The 16,972-nt window shown below is 37.2% G+C and overlaps 1 protein-coding gene across 2 annotated transcripts in view; it reads left to right on the forward strand.

Moving 5' to 3' along the window:
- Positions 1-16,972, forward strand: part of LOC144449877 (selenocysteine insertion sequence-binding protein 2-like) — a 61,865-nt gene that overhangs the window by 28,217 nt on the left and 16,676 nt on the right. Inside the window, exons 2-8 of one of the 2 annotated variants that reach the window (XM_078140423.1) lie at positions 7,291-7,544; positions 8,315-8,573; positions 9,480-9,630; positions 13,411-13,922; positions 13,998-14,375; positions 15,385-15,660; positions 15,993-16,151. In XM_078140423.1, coding sequence (XP_077996549.1) covers positions 7,291-7,544; positions 8,315-8,573; positions 9,480-9,630; positions 13,411-13,922; positions 13,998-14,375; positions 15,385-15,660; positions 15,993-16,151 — 1,989 coding nt within the window. Of the gene's footprint in view, positions 1-7,290; positions 7,545-8,314; positions 8,574-9,479; positions 9,631-13,410; positions 14,376-15,384; positions 15,661-15,992; positions 16,152-16,972 lie in introns of both variants that reach the window. The other variant, XM_078140422.1, reaches the window with a different exon arrangement.

Consider the following 16,972-nt stretch of genomic DNA (forward strand, 5'->3'; position numbering starts at 1 on the left):
CCACTGGCCTTTGTATCAAGATACAGCAAGTGGACACTAGAAGAGTTACAGAAAATAAATAATTAAAGAATATGTCAAGACAAAATAACAAAACAAATTAATGTGGTAGTAATAGCTGTGTCTAACAATAACATGGTATGCTAATCAGTATCCACTAAGATTTTGAATGCCGAGTGTAAAAAACGTGCAGTATTTCTCAAAGTCTGAATATTTGTGGTTTTCATTTAAGTCTTGTACCGGTTGTAAAACATGGAGAGAGTACAGGTGTGTGTGTACTTTCAGTAAATGGTTTCATGTTGGTATTTATCCACTGTTTGAGATTTCAGTGAATAAATCCCACAATTAAAATGCGTTCTCAAGTCAAACTTCTGACATCTAGTAAAGTTAGTCTTAATCTTGGTGTTTTGAAAGAGAGATAGTCAAAATCGAAATCCTCAGCACACAGAAAAAAGTACAGGATTCTGGATTTCTCTGTAATAATCTTATTGATTGTGTTTTTCTGTGGATTTCAAAGAAAAATTCCCTTAATTGAGATAAAAAACATGACCTGCTATCCTTGTATTGTAAAAATTTGAATCAAAATTGTTGCTTGAATATGGACATTTTATTCAGAATTGTTCACCTTTCTATAACGAGTTTGTGATGGTATTTATTTATGGCGTGTGAATTTCAATGAAAAATTCCTTCAACTGAGACATCCTAAAATCCCTTTGTCAAAGTTAGCCTTAATATTTTATTGTCAAAATTTAAATCCTTCTCAGAATTTAGAAAGTGTACTGGTGTGTTAGTGCTTTCTGTAATGATGCAGTGATTGACTGGATTTCAGTGGAAAGTTCCTTTAATTGAGATATTTTCCTAAATACTGTTTGTTAAAGTTAACCGTAAAATGTATTGTGGTAGAGACGTAGTCAAAATCTAAATCGTTCTCGGAGTACAGCTAAGTTTGAAGTCAGATTCGCAGTTTGCCCTCTAAGCCAATTTAATGCACCACTGACGCACACAATTTCTAGTGATGCACCAAAATTTGGTGTTCCCCTATCTCTTACTATGTGGTGACTCACAAGAAATGCCAGTTTTTCTCATTTTGACTCACAACAAAAATTTGGCTATCATTAGAGGACACACTGCACATTCGTATTGTAGAGGTCGTTTAGAATTTCACTGTCAGTGACCCTTTTTAAGGACATCTCATTCACCTTCGCCTCTAGCCTCAAGACTTGGCACTCCTGCTAATAAATTCATAGAAATGTAACGTAAAAGTTTACTTTTGTATTTTTGAAATCAATTTGAGAATGCCCTGGGTCACCGCTTTGTTCAGTGACCAGTTTCATATGGTAAATCACGGGTTAATTTGCATAACAAATGTATGTTGTCCTCAGCGTGTCGACATTCATCTCAAAGTCACTGGCTGTAACAAGTAGTTGATTCAGACAATTTTCCTACAGCAAGACTCTTTCAGTCGATTGGATATTTGATTTAGTGCAACATACAATACACTGTCTTGTGTTAATGTTGTCATTGCTGGCATTGTATTTATGTTGCCATGGTGAGGTCACTAAAGGTCGGTGAGCCTGCCTGTTTTCATTCTTGCGGCCATGTTTGTTTGGGAGAGGTGATAAATGAATTGTTTGATAGCAGTGGTAAATAGAGTGATGTTACCTAATTTTTCGCTACTGACCCCAGACTTTCTAACACTTGTATTTGAAATATGATATGAAGTATAAAATAATACATAAAATAAGAGGTGATGAATGAATTGTTAGATAGCAGTGGTAACAGTAGAGTGATGTTACCAAATTTTTCACTCCTGACCCCAGACTTTCTAACACTTGTATTTGAAATATGATATGAAGTATGAAATAATACATAAAATAAGAGGTGATAAATGAATTGTTAGATAGCAGTGGTAACAGTAGAGTGATGTTACCAAATTTTTCGCTCCTGACCCCAGACTTTCTAACACTTGTATTTGAAATATGATATGAAGTATGAAATAATACATAAAATAATATATAATACAGCACTAATAAATACGACAAAGCCATAGTGTTTTATGAAATGTAATATGCAAATATATGCAAATTTCTCTCCTCAGTTACTTAAGCAGACTTCTCAAATCTTAGAAGAAATACTCGCAACACTGTACAATATTTTGTATGCCACATTCTTAATTGTAGGTGCGGAATACACTTCAAATTTCTCACTAAATCTAATTGTACTGAAGTCGTTACATACAATCGATTTCGAATCTAATTTGTCAAATTTAATAAATACTGTAAAAAAAAAGTTATGTTTATTTAGAAAAATGTGGACGATTTATTGCAGCTATGTTGTATAAACCTGTCTACTTCAGAGTGATCACTTACCTGTACATGTATGTGTGAAAGAGATTGTAAATTTTGTGTTGTGTCAATACTTATGAGAACAGATAACATTATATTTCTGTATGTACAAATGTGAATGTCCTTCTATTGTTGCAGTTATTTCTATAATATAATAATTTTATTCCGTACTGTAGGCCATGGGCCTTAAATGTACATAACTGAACATAGAATAATGATCATGATTACAGAGGTATGTTCAACATAGCTAAATTAACAAGTCAGCTTATGTAGAGAGATTTTCTTCCAAAAGCTGTTTACGTATTTTCATGGCAAAGAAAATAAATTTCGCAAGGTTTTGAATGATGAAGGTGTTTGTTGACTGCATTAACAAGACAAAATTCCAATCATATGCTGGTGAGTAATAAAATTCAGAAATAAACTTCGATCTAACAAGTGTGTACTTTGGGCACACTAACAATTAAGTAATAGAGGTTGACGAAGAAAACCAATAAATTTAATTTGAGGTGGTCAGACAATGGTGTTGTTCAGGTCATTGCTTTCATTTGTGCTTGTTATTACATGTTTGTAAAAGTCGTTGGTGTCTCATAAATTTTCGTTGGTGTAGTATAAATTATTGGTACCTGCAATAAAATTTTATCTCATGCTAGAGGGTCAAAATAGAACAAGAAGGTTGACTTATTCTCAGTACCTGTAATAGTATTTTATCTCATGCTAGAGGGTCAAAATAGAACAAGAAGGTTGACTTATTCTCAGTACCTGTAATAGCATTTTATCTCATGCTAGAGGGTCAAAATAGAACAAGAAGGTTGACTTATTCTCAGTACCTGTAATAGCATTTTATCTCATGCTAGAGGGTCAAAATAGAACAAGAAGGTTGACTTATTCTCAGTACCTGTAATAGCATTTTATCTCATGCTAGAGGGTCAAAATAGAACAAGAAGGTTGACTTATTCTCAGTACCTGTAATAGCATTTTATCTCATGCTAGAGGGTCAAAATAGAATAAGAAGGTTGACTTATTCTCGGTACCTGTAATATATAGCTTGCTGACATCAATGGTAGAAGTTTCAAATATAACCAAGTTCTGCATTTGATAACAATAGAGACCCTTGAAAGTAGAACCTGCGATACGTACGGACGTCATTGGTACAAGTTTTGAATTGAATCGAGTTCATTTGATGACATTTAAGTGTATATATTGACCTTGACAATCCCAATTTTATCAGTCGTCTGATGATCGCTGAGGAAGCGTGAAACTCTTGAGTAACGGCTTATAACATCCTTATTCTTTTGAATTAAGTCTATAATGCTCTGCTACTATATTGCATTGAGCACTGTTCTCTCCAGTGAGACACATATGAATATAATTAGTTACAGAAACCAAGTCATTAAATTCTGACACCCTTAAGATATAGGGTCTAATTACATAGAGTTACAGAAACCAAGTCATTTCGGGGCTAATCAACTTGACAATAGAACCCTTTGAAATTAGAACATGTGATACGTACGGACGTCATTGGTACAAGTTTTGAATAAACCTAAGTAGTACTATATTTGTAAACTATCTATACTTGCATTGTTAGTGTGCTTAGTAACACCCTCATTTTTGTAAACTCGTCATGACAAAATATTTAGTTGTATCTGAACCACACCTGTGTTTTGTGTTTGCTGTAACAATAGCACTGTTTGCTTCATGTCTTGTTCTGACAACACAAGATGTCAACTCAGGTTTTGAAAGCCTTGTGTCCGGTAGAATAGAAAATGTGTGTAAAGAACCAGGGTTGCTGTTTCGTAAATATACAAAGCTGCCAGGGCTCGACTTTTTTAGTAGTCCTGTGTCCACAATCTAGCAATTCTTGTCATGGGGCGACCATAATTCGTAGCTGGTAGCCTGCTCAGGCTACCACTGATTATGGGATGATTTAAATTATGAAAGATTTACAGACGTAAAAGTATTTTAATAACACCCTTATTTCTAATAGAGGAACTCTGTTCTTTCTGTTCAAGAATATAGGACTATTGGTCACCATCGTTGGGCTACCATTTTCTGTGGTACCCCACTAGGACTAGTTAATTTCCATTGCAGCCTTTATAAGCACATAGGATTAAAGCATTCACATTACAACCTATATCGTACCAGAATGAGGGTTGTAACAGGTAAAACTATCTCATTATCATAGTTTCTTATACCGTATACCATAACGTTGTTTTAGAACACCGATAAAGTTACAAAAATGTACATGTAAACTGACATATATACCTTTCCAAAATTTGCCGTGGTGGTGCTCTACTTCCTGTCTGTGTGTACCTTGGGGGTATACATGATATTACTCGGTTAATCATAGAGCACTGCTGCTTTCCTCAATGTCTGAACAATACAAAAAACATTCCTGATTTACATTTCTACAGAATACCAAAGGACAAAGCTCTAAAGAAACAGTACTATGACTGAGGTGATGGTACCCCCAATTTGATTGAGGGCGCTGTTTTCTCAATTTCCTGTTTGCAGTCTGAAATAGCCTAATGTACCTGCACACAATATGACATACTTTACCTTGTTAGGCAAACATTATCCAGGATACATTGAAATGTTGTTTTCTTTCAAATAACAATAAGTTTTAAAGTCCATTACATCAGGGATGTGTTTTGTTCTTGTTTCCATGGATACTATCGTATATCGACATCTGGGTTATTTGAATGGTGCTAATGCTATATAAGGCTGTAAAGAAAACCAGTCTGAGCAGACATGAGTCATAGGGTTCAACAAACTTTATAGAGGTGACACGCAAGCTAAAAGGCCAGAGTAGAATTTTCTGAAGTGCTTTTTGATAAGGATCTGGGTTATAACTTATAATTTGTGGCAGGTTACACGGTAATACAAAAAGATGTTTGTTGAGAATAAAGATATTGAAAATGGAATTTGATATGAGTTATGAGTTATCAGATAATAAGGGATAGGTGCAACACCCCAAGTGAACATCAAATTTGGCGTACAAGAAATTGTTTGCATCAGTCCTGAGTCAAGCTTAGAGGGGAGGGGGGGACACGATACAATACCATGGTAACGTAAGGGGACCGTCTTGAGAGTCAAAATGTTAAAAAAATAGAATTTGATAAATTTCACCCCAATGTGAATGATCCCAGGGCATCACAAGAAAATTCTGTACATCAGTGGTGTGTTAATTGACTTTGAGGGCTCACTGCATACAATGCCTCTGTACCATGGCAATGTACAGTACGGGGACAGTGTGCATGCTAAGCCAATTTGACATGCAACAGATACACCGTAATTCCCTATAGTGTAAGATATGTCGTGTTGTTCAGCCCTATCAGGCTTCTAAACCACTGTAAGATACATCATGTTGTTCAGCCCTATCAGACTTCTAAACCACTGTAAGATACATCATGTTGTTCAGCCCTATCAGGCTTCTAAACCACTGTAAGGTACATCATGTTGTTCAACCCTATTAGACTTCTAAACCACTGTAAGATATGTCATGTTGTTCAGTCCTGTCAGGCTTCTAAACCACTGTAAGATACGTCATGTTGTTCAACCCTATCAGGCTTCTAAACCACTGTAAGGTACATCATGTTGTTCAGCCCTATCAGGCTTCTAAACCACTGTAAGGTACATCATGTTGTTCAGTCCTATCAGACTTCTAAACCACTGTAAGATACGTCATGTTGTTCAGTCCTGTCAGGCTTCTAAACCACTGTAAGATACGTCATGTTGTTCAACCCTATCAGGCTTCTAAACCACTGTAAGATATGTCATGTTGTTCAGTCCTATCAGACTTCTAAACCACTGTAAGATACGTCATGTTGTTCAGTCCTATCAGACTTCTAAACCACTGTAAGATATGTCATGTTGTTCAGCCCTATCAGGCTTCTAAACCACTGTAAGGTACATCATGTTGTTCAACCCTATTAGACTTCTAAACCACTGTAAGATACGTCATGTTGTTCAGTCCTATCAGACTTCTAAACCACTGTAAGATACGTCATGTTGTTCAGTCCTATCAGGCTTCTAAACCACTGTAAGGTACATCATGTTGTTCAACCCTATCAGACTTCTAAACCACTGTAAGATACGTCATGTTGTTCATTCCTGTCAGGCTTCTAAACCACTGTAAGGTACATCATGTTGTTCAACCCTATCAGGCTTCTAAACCACTGTAAGATACGTCATGTTGTTCAGTCCTATCAGACTTCTAAACCACTGTAAGATATGTCATGTTGTTCAGCCCTATCACTGTCAGACTTCTAAACCACTGTAAGATACGTCATGTTGTTCAGCCCTATCAGACTTCTAAACCACTGTAAGATACATGTATGTCCTATCGCTCAGCCCCATCAGACATCCAGCAATTGACCTTTCTCAGTTATTCTCTTCTAGCCGACACTTTCGATCATCGGAGAAGTAATGTATATCGCAAATCTCTACTGCCAACGAATTGTGTGTACAGCCTCTCTTAATTATTGTGACTGATAGTACACATCCTGTAAATGACTGTTTTCAGTTGCTCCCTTTTGGCCACCACTTTCGATCTTTGAAGCAGTAATTTATATCGCAAATATCTACCACCAATGAATTATCCGTAGAACTTCTCATTGCGAGTGACATTACCCAGCCTGCAAAGAACCTTTTTCAGTTGTTCCCTTTTGGCCACCACTTTCGATCTTTGAAGCAGTAATTTATATCGCAAATATCTACCACCAATGAATTATCCGTAGAGCTTCTCATTGCAAATGTTGCAGTGCCAGTGTCCCAGGAGACAGACTTGACTAGCTTTGCTATTTTCTGTTCTCCCTTTTACCCAAGAATGTGAAATATTTATCCTTTTTTTCAATACTATAACAAATAGGTACGAATAAATAAAAAAATAAATAAACAATGAAAATGATGATTATTCTAAATGTTGTATTTTCATTCTTGTTAATTACAGGCGAAAACACTGTCAGCCGAGGTGGAGCCGTTTGTTCCTAGTCATGTTCCACCTGGTCATAGCAAGGATCCATTAGCAGCAGGTGATTCATTGAGAACTGCTCCCACCACACACCAGCAGGATAGCACTGCACTACCACCAACTGGTATGCACAATTCTTCTCCACAAAAAGACCCCTCAGCTTACCAGGATCTTGGCGTGGATGAGTACCCTAGGTACATGACAAATTGTTATCCATTTGTACAAGATAATAGGTAAGAAATTTTTTTTTAACTTTATCAAATAAGTTAGGGTATTTTGTAAGGCTATAATTTCTAGCAATAAGAAAAGAAAAAGTTACAAAATGTACAACTTACAAGGTACCTTCAGGTCCTCTTTTGACTGTAGGTCTTGCTTGGCTTCTAATGTCAGAATTTAACATTCTGTCCTTGTTATGATGAACTGAGAAGGAAATTAGGGAAACTATTCCTTAAGTCTACACTTCTATAAATGAATGAGTATTTTCTAACATTACGTTTTGCAAATTGCTTGTCATTTGTGTGCTGGTATCCCCTGGACAACACTAGTGCAGTAGAGTTTAGTTCAACAACTACTTTCTGACAGAACAGAGTGTAGATGATATGTAATGTTGTTCAACCCTAAATGGCCCTCTCAGAGAGAGCTAAGTGACATTCAGGGCTGAAAATTAACAGTAGTCCCATGCCCACTGACTACCAATTCTTGTCATGGGGCTACCATAATTTGTAGCTGGTAGCCCACTCAGGCTACCTCTGATTATGTGATGAAGATGTAAGATTTATGGACATGAAAGTATTTTAATAACACACAAGACATATATTTCCAATAGAGGAAATCTGATTTCAGTTCAGGAATATGGGACTACAGGTCTTGGGCTACCAATTTCTGAAATTGGTAGCCCACTAGGACTACTAATGAAAAAAAGTTAATTTCAAGCCCTGAATGAGATGGCATGGCAATGTGAGAAACAGCAGAAAAATAATGTACTTCTTGATTTTTTTTTCAGTGGTGTAACTGACGTGAGGTGGCAGCAAGGCGGCCTAGCTGGAGCATTAGCACAACCTTACCAGTCTTACCCTTCACACCCAGAGTTTTACCCAGCACCACCCCCACAACCTGTTTATCCCGGCTATTACCCAGGTTATACCGTCAACCCTTATACCGGTGGGTATCAACCCCACCACCTACCACCCCCGTACCCATCGTATAATATCCACAAACAGGGTGGAAGACAAGGTAAACAAGCAGGAAATAGGCAGTCCAAGGTAGGTAATCTTTTTAAACGATTTTAGACGGTGTTTGGACGCTATTTTTGTTGCCTATAAAGTGTTACATATTGTATTCTACTTACTGAAGCACACTCATTCGTTACTTGATACTGGTATAACTCAATCCTGGTATTTAGATATAATATATGAAAGATTTGATGACATAATTGTTGATACGCATCAACAACAAATCTGAGGAAATTCCCTGTCATTACATGAACAACACATGAATTGGATGGTTGGTAGAAAGTGACATGTTACGGCTACATGAATCGTTGTAAACATTATACTTGATTAGTTTATCCATAGTTTTATGTAAAGTATTTTGTATTACTAACCAAAGTAAAAAACCGTCTAAACTCAGTCTGTGCTCCTTTAACCCACAGTAGCTGCAACTGAGATTCATCAAATAAACCAAGGATACATTCACTAAATTGGTTAATTACGTACAAAAAGACAGTAGCCCCGTCTACACGGCACTAAAAATCCTACCCGAGGTAGGATTCAGGATAGTTTAAAGCCCGTGTAGATGCAAATGCGTCCTGAACCTGTCCTGAAACCGTCCTGACTTAGGACACTTTTGAGAGGTTTCCTGAAACCCTCCTGACTTCGTCCTATGTACTGTCGAGACGGAACGCGCTACATCTACGCCGCAACCTTCCTACGTGTAGACACAAATCTATCCTACCTCAGGTAGGACTTGGGACTGCCTCATGTAGGACGACCTATGTGTAGATGGTATCATTGTATACTCAGGAGTTCAGGAAGTAAAAAATGCCACTGTACTGTTATAGATCCATGTCAGCGATAATTGTACAGCGCTTTTAGTACAGTGTGGGAAAAAATTGATGGAAGAAATAAATTACTAGGTAATGAAGACTGTTTTCAACCTTGTTTTGGCAGAATAATCGGAGGAGAAATCGCTCTCAAGGCGGTGATAGTAAGAGTGTTGGTGTACAGAAGACAGCTAGTGGTGAGAAAGTTATTATTCCAAGTAAAGATATTAAAAAGAAGACTAAGACCGTTATATTTGTAGATGCTTCACAACAAACAGGTAGAATAAACTTTATTTTTATTTATACTTGATAGTTCTTTAAGTATATATTAAACACTTATCTCCCAAGAAGTCCAGTGAGGGCCATCCCTCATGGGTTCAGTGTTAATGCAGGAGGAAACTGGAGTACCCAGGAAAACATGAGTTTTTTCGATCGAGTCAAACTGAACGACACTCTTCGTACTTATAGTGTGGTAAATTTAATCAAACCCTGAATGGGTTTGAACCCCGACTGCAGTGGTAAGAGGCAAGTGGTTTGTTTAACCGCTCAGCCACCGACAAGTGATTTAACCACTCGGCCACCGACAACCCTGAATGGGTTTGAACCCCGACCGCAGTGGTAAGAGGCAAGTGGTTTAACCACTCGGCCACAGACAACCCTTGTATGATAACAATCTAGGAATTCTACTATGCAGGTATGCAATAATGTTTTCAGTATTGCACTACAGTGAAAAAATTGGTAGGAATAGGTATAGAACTACATTGGTAATTGTACTGATTATAGAACCCTGGTGTGTCTAGAACTCGTATTTTAGGTATAGAACTACATTGGTAATTGTACTGATTTTTGAACCCTGGTGTGTCTAGAACTCATATTTTAGGTATAGAACTACATGGGTAATTGTACTGATTATAGAACCCTGGTGTGTCTAGAACTCGTATTTTAGGTATAGAACTACATTGGGTAATTGTAGGGCTTGAAGTTTACATGTACAGTAGTCCCATGTCCACCGACTACCAATTTTTGTCACAGTGAAAATACCACTAGTATGTATGTATGTATGTATGCACCAGTGCAAGTAATCTTTGGTATATATTTGCATGAGATTTAATACACACCCTTAGACATTGTTAGTTCTAAGGCAAAATCAATTACATTGGTACCAGTGCATAGTGGGGATGTAGAAGCAGTCAAGTTGAAATGTTGATTATCAGTTAGAAAATAATTAATTGCAGCCATTAAAATCATCAAGTCCATATGTAATGTTTTAAGCCTGTTTTTACTGCATTGTGAAAGAATAGCAATGCTCATCAGTGTTCAATGTGATTGGGTAAAGGATCCTGCTGTGTTTATTGTGTATCTGTTATTGTTAGTCTAGAGTTGAAATAAATGTCTAGTGCTGTGTCAGTTTAAAATTGAGATTTATGAACTCCAAAGATTATTTGATGACATTTCTGCAAAATTGAAATTAGATTTTCAGAAGTGAAATATGAAACTCTTGTCAAATGTGTTAGGCAAATTTTTTCGTATTAATATGTGTTACGATAATTCTGATACTCCACAATAGAAATTAGGAACCAGCATATCTACCAAAGTAGACAGATTTAGAGTAACCTAAGTAGGAGTGACCTATGACCTTTGTTAATCTGTAGCAGGTTAAGTAGTCAGGGGTCAAAATACAACTCGGTCTGTTAGCTGCCCATTTTGAATATAGACAGACAGCATATTACCAGAGATCTCTAATCACCGGAATTTTCAGGTATGATGTTGCAGGAATTCATTTTGAGTGACTGTATTGATATTTGGTGTGAATTTAGTGATATTTTTGTGGTGGTAGGTTCATACATTGGAAGTCAGAATTAAACCATGCAATGATTTGCTATTTATAGATGTCATATTTGCATTATACCACTGGTCATTCTACTCCTAGTGAAGTAGAATTTAAAATTTAGGTCACTTCCTGTAGATTGAAAAGTCAGATCAAAACTATGTAAGATTTTATTTACTGACGACACTAATTTTATGCAACAGATAAAATTGTGTAGGAAATGGGCGTGTTTGTTAGACTATATTACAGAGAGTCATGTTGTTCAGCCCTATCAGGCTTCCTTGATGAGCAGTATGTCCTCTAATGATAGCCAGATTTTGTTGCGAGTCAAAATGAGAAAAAATGTGAAACAACATTTACAAAGTCTGTGTTTGTAACTCATTACTTACAAAAGTTGTACAATAACAAACATTTTATACACATATTGATGTATTGCAATTTATAGAGTTACAAACAAGGACTTGGTATATGTTTCATGTTTATTTTTCAAGAAGGAAGTCATGATAAAATAGTTTTATAATTGAAAAATCCAAAATAAATACCCAATCCTCATCCATATGGCCACTTTGACTCTGGTATTTCTTGCAAAGTATTACCCACGTGTGTAATCTTCCACACACACACAAAAAAACAGTTTGACCTCTAACAGTAACACGTTTGTGACCCTAACATCTCCATAAATTGTTTGTATATTGGATCATTCCTGTTATCATTTATGGATGGACTAGTCCATTATTGGAATAAAAGGTGGTAAACATCAGCTGCTGTCTTGAAGCATTTTGACCCCTCACATTTTTGTGACTGTCTGAAACCCCATTTGGTTACATATTGGATTATTCCTGTTATCATCTATGGATGGACCAGTCGGTGGTGAACATCGTCTGCTGTATCATAACATTTTCACCTGTAACATTTCTGCGATCCCCAGCCTGACATCCCCTAATTTGTTTGTATATTAGATTATTCCTGTTATCATCTATGAATGGACCAGTCCATTATTTGAGTAGTAGGTGGTAAACACCTGTGTAATTTCCATGTCATCATTTCAAACTTTTTACCGTCACATCTGTTCAGTATCAGAACGCTATGATAACATGCATATGTATTAAAAAAATACCTCTGTGATCGGGGTACAACCCAGAGGTTAAGGTCAAGTCAAATTTCAAGTTCAAGTCGGGATAGTGTCGTGTGTGCTAAGATTATTATTGTATGGGGAGTTACACTTTGTGAAAAAGTCTTTTCAAAGAGGATTAATTTTTGGAAGTTGTTGGCATTGATTTATTTCATAAATATATTAATATTTATATATATTTTCATAGACAGAAACATGTGGCCACTTTAAAGTCACCATATGGATGACATGAAGGGGTAATTATTTTGGATTTTTAATTCTTAAAACAACTCTGCTTTGTTCCTACTTGAAAAAAAAACATTGTGACGAAAGATATACTAAATCTTTGTAACTCAATAAATTGCAAAACATTAAAAATTATTTGAAATATTTGTTACTGTATGTAAAATAGAATAATTTTTACACATCTTTTTTTGATGACATTGTATTCAGTTGCAAACATAGAGTCTGTTCCACCTTGGGTGTTTTTTTAAGTCGGAAAACATAGAGTTGTCTAAAATGAATACCCAATTATCGTCCATGTGGTCACTTTAATTTTATAGTTAATTTGTCAAAAAAGGTCAGAAGGTGAGGATGATTATTGAGTAGAAAGATCAGTGGGTTTTATACTCCGTTCTCATGGACCGAAAAAAAATAAATAAAAAAAATAAAAAATAAAAAAATAAAAAAATAAAAATCTTCCTCAGAGACAGACACAATGTAGGATGCTTTCTCAGTGATGAAAACATGTATGCCTGAACAGTTGCCAAAAACGTGACAGTGTACCATAGAAATGACGTGATGTTTTATCAGGAGATATAAAGTATGATACTTTATCAGGGTGACAACAAAAATGACATGTTATCTATAATAAAATGTATGTTTTATCAGCCACACTAAATAGTATTTTTAATCAGTCATAAAAAATATGTGATATCTCGGGGGAAAATCAGTCATTTGATACATTGTATGTCAGTGTGATATCTCTGAAGTCAGTTAAGTTGATACTTTTATCTCATTGTGCATTCGACTCAACATCACTACTGCCACTAAACAACATTAAATTCCTGTAGCATCGTAGTCAGAGATATGTTTGTGAAATTATTTATATCATTGCAGATTTCCCAGATGACCTAGCAAGTCAGTCGTTAGCCGAAAGACCTAGCACTTTTCGTAAAACTAAAGCTAAAAATAGACGGAAAACTCAAAGTCAGCAAACGAGGAGACCAGACGTATCGTCAACAGACTCGGAAGTTGATACTGCACAGGTTGATAGTGACAGTGGGTATAGCAGTCCTAAACATTGCCGTAATTTGAGTGCAGGAAGTACGCAAGGTATTGTGACGCAGGACGCTGCGACAGGTACGGGAGCCAGTACCAGCAAACCTTCAAATGTGAACGCTGCGGAACAATCGGAATCACAATCTCAGGCAACGATGTCAACGTCAGTCGCTGCTCAGCCTATGAGCTATGCCGGGGCAGTTGCGAAAGCCCCGCAGCCCACTGCCGCACCGACACCTAGTGGATCAAATCGTATGCAAAACGAGAGGACTAGTGCGGCAAATCAGGGCACGCCGAGAAACAAAAGTAAAGGAAATGTGCAACGAAATAGAAACACTCCGACTGATGATGTAATTAACAGGAATGATGTGACGACAGCGTGGAGTAAAAGTAAAGGAAATAGACCGAGGAGTAGGAATACGCAGGCGGATGAATCTACGATAAGGAGTGATGTGATAAGTCCTACGGATACGCTAAATAGTAGCGTAAGCAGTACAACTGTTCTTGAAACACAGACTAAGAAAAAGAAACCACGTAAACGAAACAAATCGAAGGACAGTGGGAAATCGGCAAACTCTTCCAACAACTCAGTCGTTCCAGCAGAATATGCGACAACAGCACCGCAAAGTGCGGAAGAGCTCGGTGTGTTACGATTTGAAGATGATAGTGAATATCCCGACTTACCGTCCAGCTCAGGAAGCCAGTCACTCGGTGGAGGTAGTGGTACGGCACCTATGAATTACAGTGCTGTAGTACAACATCAAAATACATCAGTTATGATGTCTTTTACGCCATTATCACAGGTATGTATGGCCGCTCTAATCACGTTCTTTCTGATTGGACTAGCTCAGTGCTAACACTAGGCTGGTACTAACACCTCATTCAGTATGTGTCAGTAACTGTATGGGTTAATGCCTACACCAGTCCTATGTTAACACCAGACGAGCTCAGTGCTAACACTAGGCTGACACTAACACCTCATTCAGTATGTGTTAGCAACTCGAAGGGTTAATGCCTGTACCAGTCCTATGTTAACACCAGACTAGCTCAGTGCTAACACTAGGCTGGTACTAATACTGCGTTCAGCATGTGTTGGTAACTGGAAGGGTTAACGTCTACACCAGTCCTATGTTAACACCAGACTAGCTCGGTGTTAACACTAGGTTGGTACTAACACCTCACCAGTATGTGTTAGCAACTGGAAGGGTTAATGCCTGTATCAGTCCTATGTTAACATCAGACTAGCTCAGTGCCAACACTAGGCTGGTACTAACACCTCATTCAGCATGTGTTGGTAACTGGAAGGGTTAATGCCTGTATCAGTCCTATGTTAACATCAGACTAGCTCAGTGTTAACACTAGGCTGACACTAACACCTCATCAGCATGTGTTAGCAACTGGACAAGCTCAATGCTCAGTACAAGTGTAGAGGCTATCCATGGCTTTGAATGTCAACATCTCTCTTCACCACGTCTAACTCAATGTGCCTGTTTTGAATGAAATTGCACTTACAGGAACCAGTACAACAGTATAAATTTCAAATTTCAAATTTCAAAAAAATTCATATTTTGAATGGAATTGTGCTTGCAGGAACCAGTAGATAATTTCAAATTTCAAATTTTCAAAAAGTTTCATATTTGAATGGAATTATGCTTGCAGGAACCAGTACATAATGATAAATTTCAAAATTTCGAATTTCAAAAAATTTCATATTTTGAATGGAATTGTGCTTGCAGGAACCAGTACAATAGTATAAATTTCAAATTTCGAAATTCAAAAAAATTCATATTTTGAATGGAATTGTGATTGCAGGAACCAGTACAACATGACATACGAATATTGGATGACAGTACAACAATATTACCAGAGGAACTCATGTCACCAGAGGCAGCAGTAAGTGGAGTGAAGGAAGGTAAAAATGCCAAGAAAAGACGAAAGAAGGCGCTTCTTGCTACACAGGCAGCAGCACAGGAATATTCTGAAATTACCTTTGAACAGAGACAACTACAAGAGAATATGAAGAAACCAAGCAAAAGAACAAAAATGCCGATTCAGTTTGATCTTGGAGATATGTTAGCAGCTCTAGAGGTGAGTTTAGAAGTAAAATGCTGAAATGAGTGTGATCTTGGAGATATGTTAGCAGTGTTAGAGTCAAGTTTAGAAGTAAAATGCTGAAATGAGTTTGATCTTGGAGATATGTTAGAAGTGCTAGAGTTGAGTTTACAAGCAAAAATCCAATGGAGATATGCTAGCACTGTAGCAGCGTTGGAATCAAATTTACTAAAAGTTCAGTGAAATTTCCTGGTTTACTGTAGTTGTAAAGCAAGAACCTGGGATTGAAACATCGGCCTTTATTTTATAAAATGTCCGTGTTCCCATTACTAATGAACTTTCTGTACATGTTTATTTGGTTACCTTAGAAACAACAAAAACAAGAGCAGAAGAGTAAACAAACTAATAAAGAAGTGAAACTTGTGCCGCCGAGTATTGTCACTGGAATAGTGCCAGCAGTAGCAACAGCGCCCCCAGTGGCAGCTATTGTGACAACCAGCATTGACCCTAAACCTAAGAAGAAAGAAGTAAGTACTGATTATAGAACACCTAGTGTGTATAGAACTCATAGTTAGGTATAGAACTACATGAGTAATTCGTACTGATTATAGAACCCTGGTGTGTCTAGAACTCGCATTTAGGTATAGAACTACATTGGTAATTATACTGATTATAGAACCCTGGTGTGTCTAGAACTCATATTTTAGGTAAAGAACTACATGGGTAATTGTAGGGCTTGAAGTTTACATGTACAGTAGTCCTATGTCCACCGACTACCAATTCTTGTCATGGGGGTCACAATAATTAGCAGATGGTAGCCCACTCAGATTTACAGACACAAAAGTATGTAATAAAACACACATTTCCATTAGAGGAATCCTGTTTTCAGTTCAGGAATATGGGACTACTGGTCACAATCCTTGGACTACCACTTTCTGAAATTGGTAGCTCACTGGGATTAGCAAAGAAAAAAGTCAGTTTTGAGCTCTAGTTGTACAAAGGCGACGCATAGACAGTTACTCCCACTATGGCAGTCCCCCTACATTCCCCTCCCCTCCCCTCCCCTCCCCTCCCCATAAGACCGAACAGTATAGATCTCAGACCCAGGTTAAGACCTCTCTTAGTCTAATTACTGTAGGTGCAGTCGTTCTCTACGATCTCTTTCTAACATATAGTCAAACAGACAAATTTTATCGAAAATCTAGCTAAGTTTCTGCTGGGGAAGGGCTGAACAGCGCATGTCAGTAGTAATCCATCACACACTGACAGGTGATTGACACTGGTTACTATGTTCAATTTACTATCAACTTATTGTTAAGTTTGAGTGCAAGTCATGTGCAAGTCATGC

The sequence above is a fragment of the Glandiceps talaboti genome, chromosome 19, assembly GCF_964340395.1.
Source record: "Glandiceps talaboti chromosome 19, keGlaTala1.1, whole genome shotgun sequence".
In the NCBI taxonomy this organism is placed as follows: domain Eukaryota; kingdom Metazoa; phylum Hemichordata; class Enteropneusta; family Spengelidae; genus Glandiceps; species Glandiceps talaboti.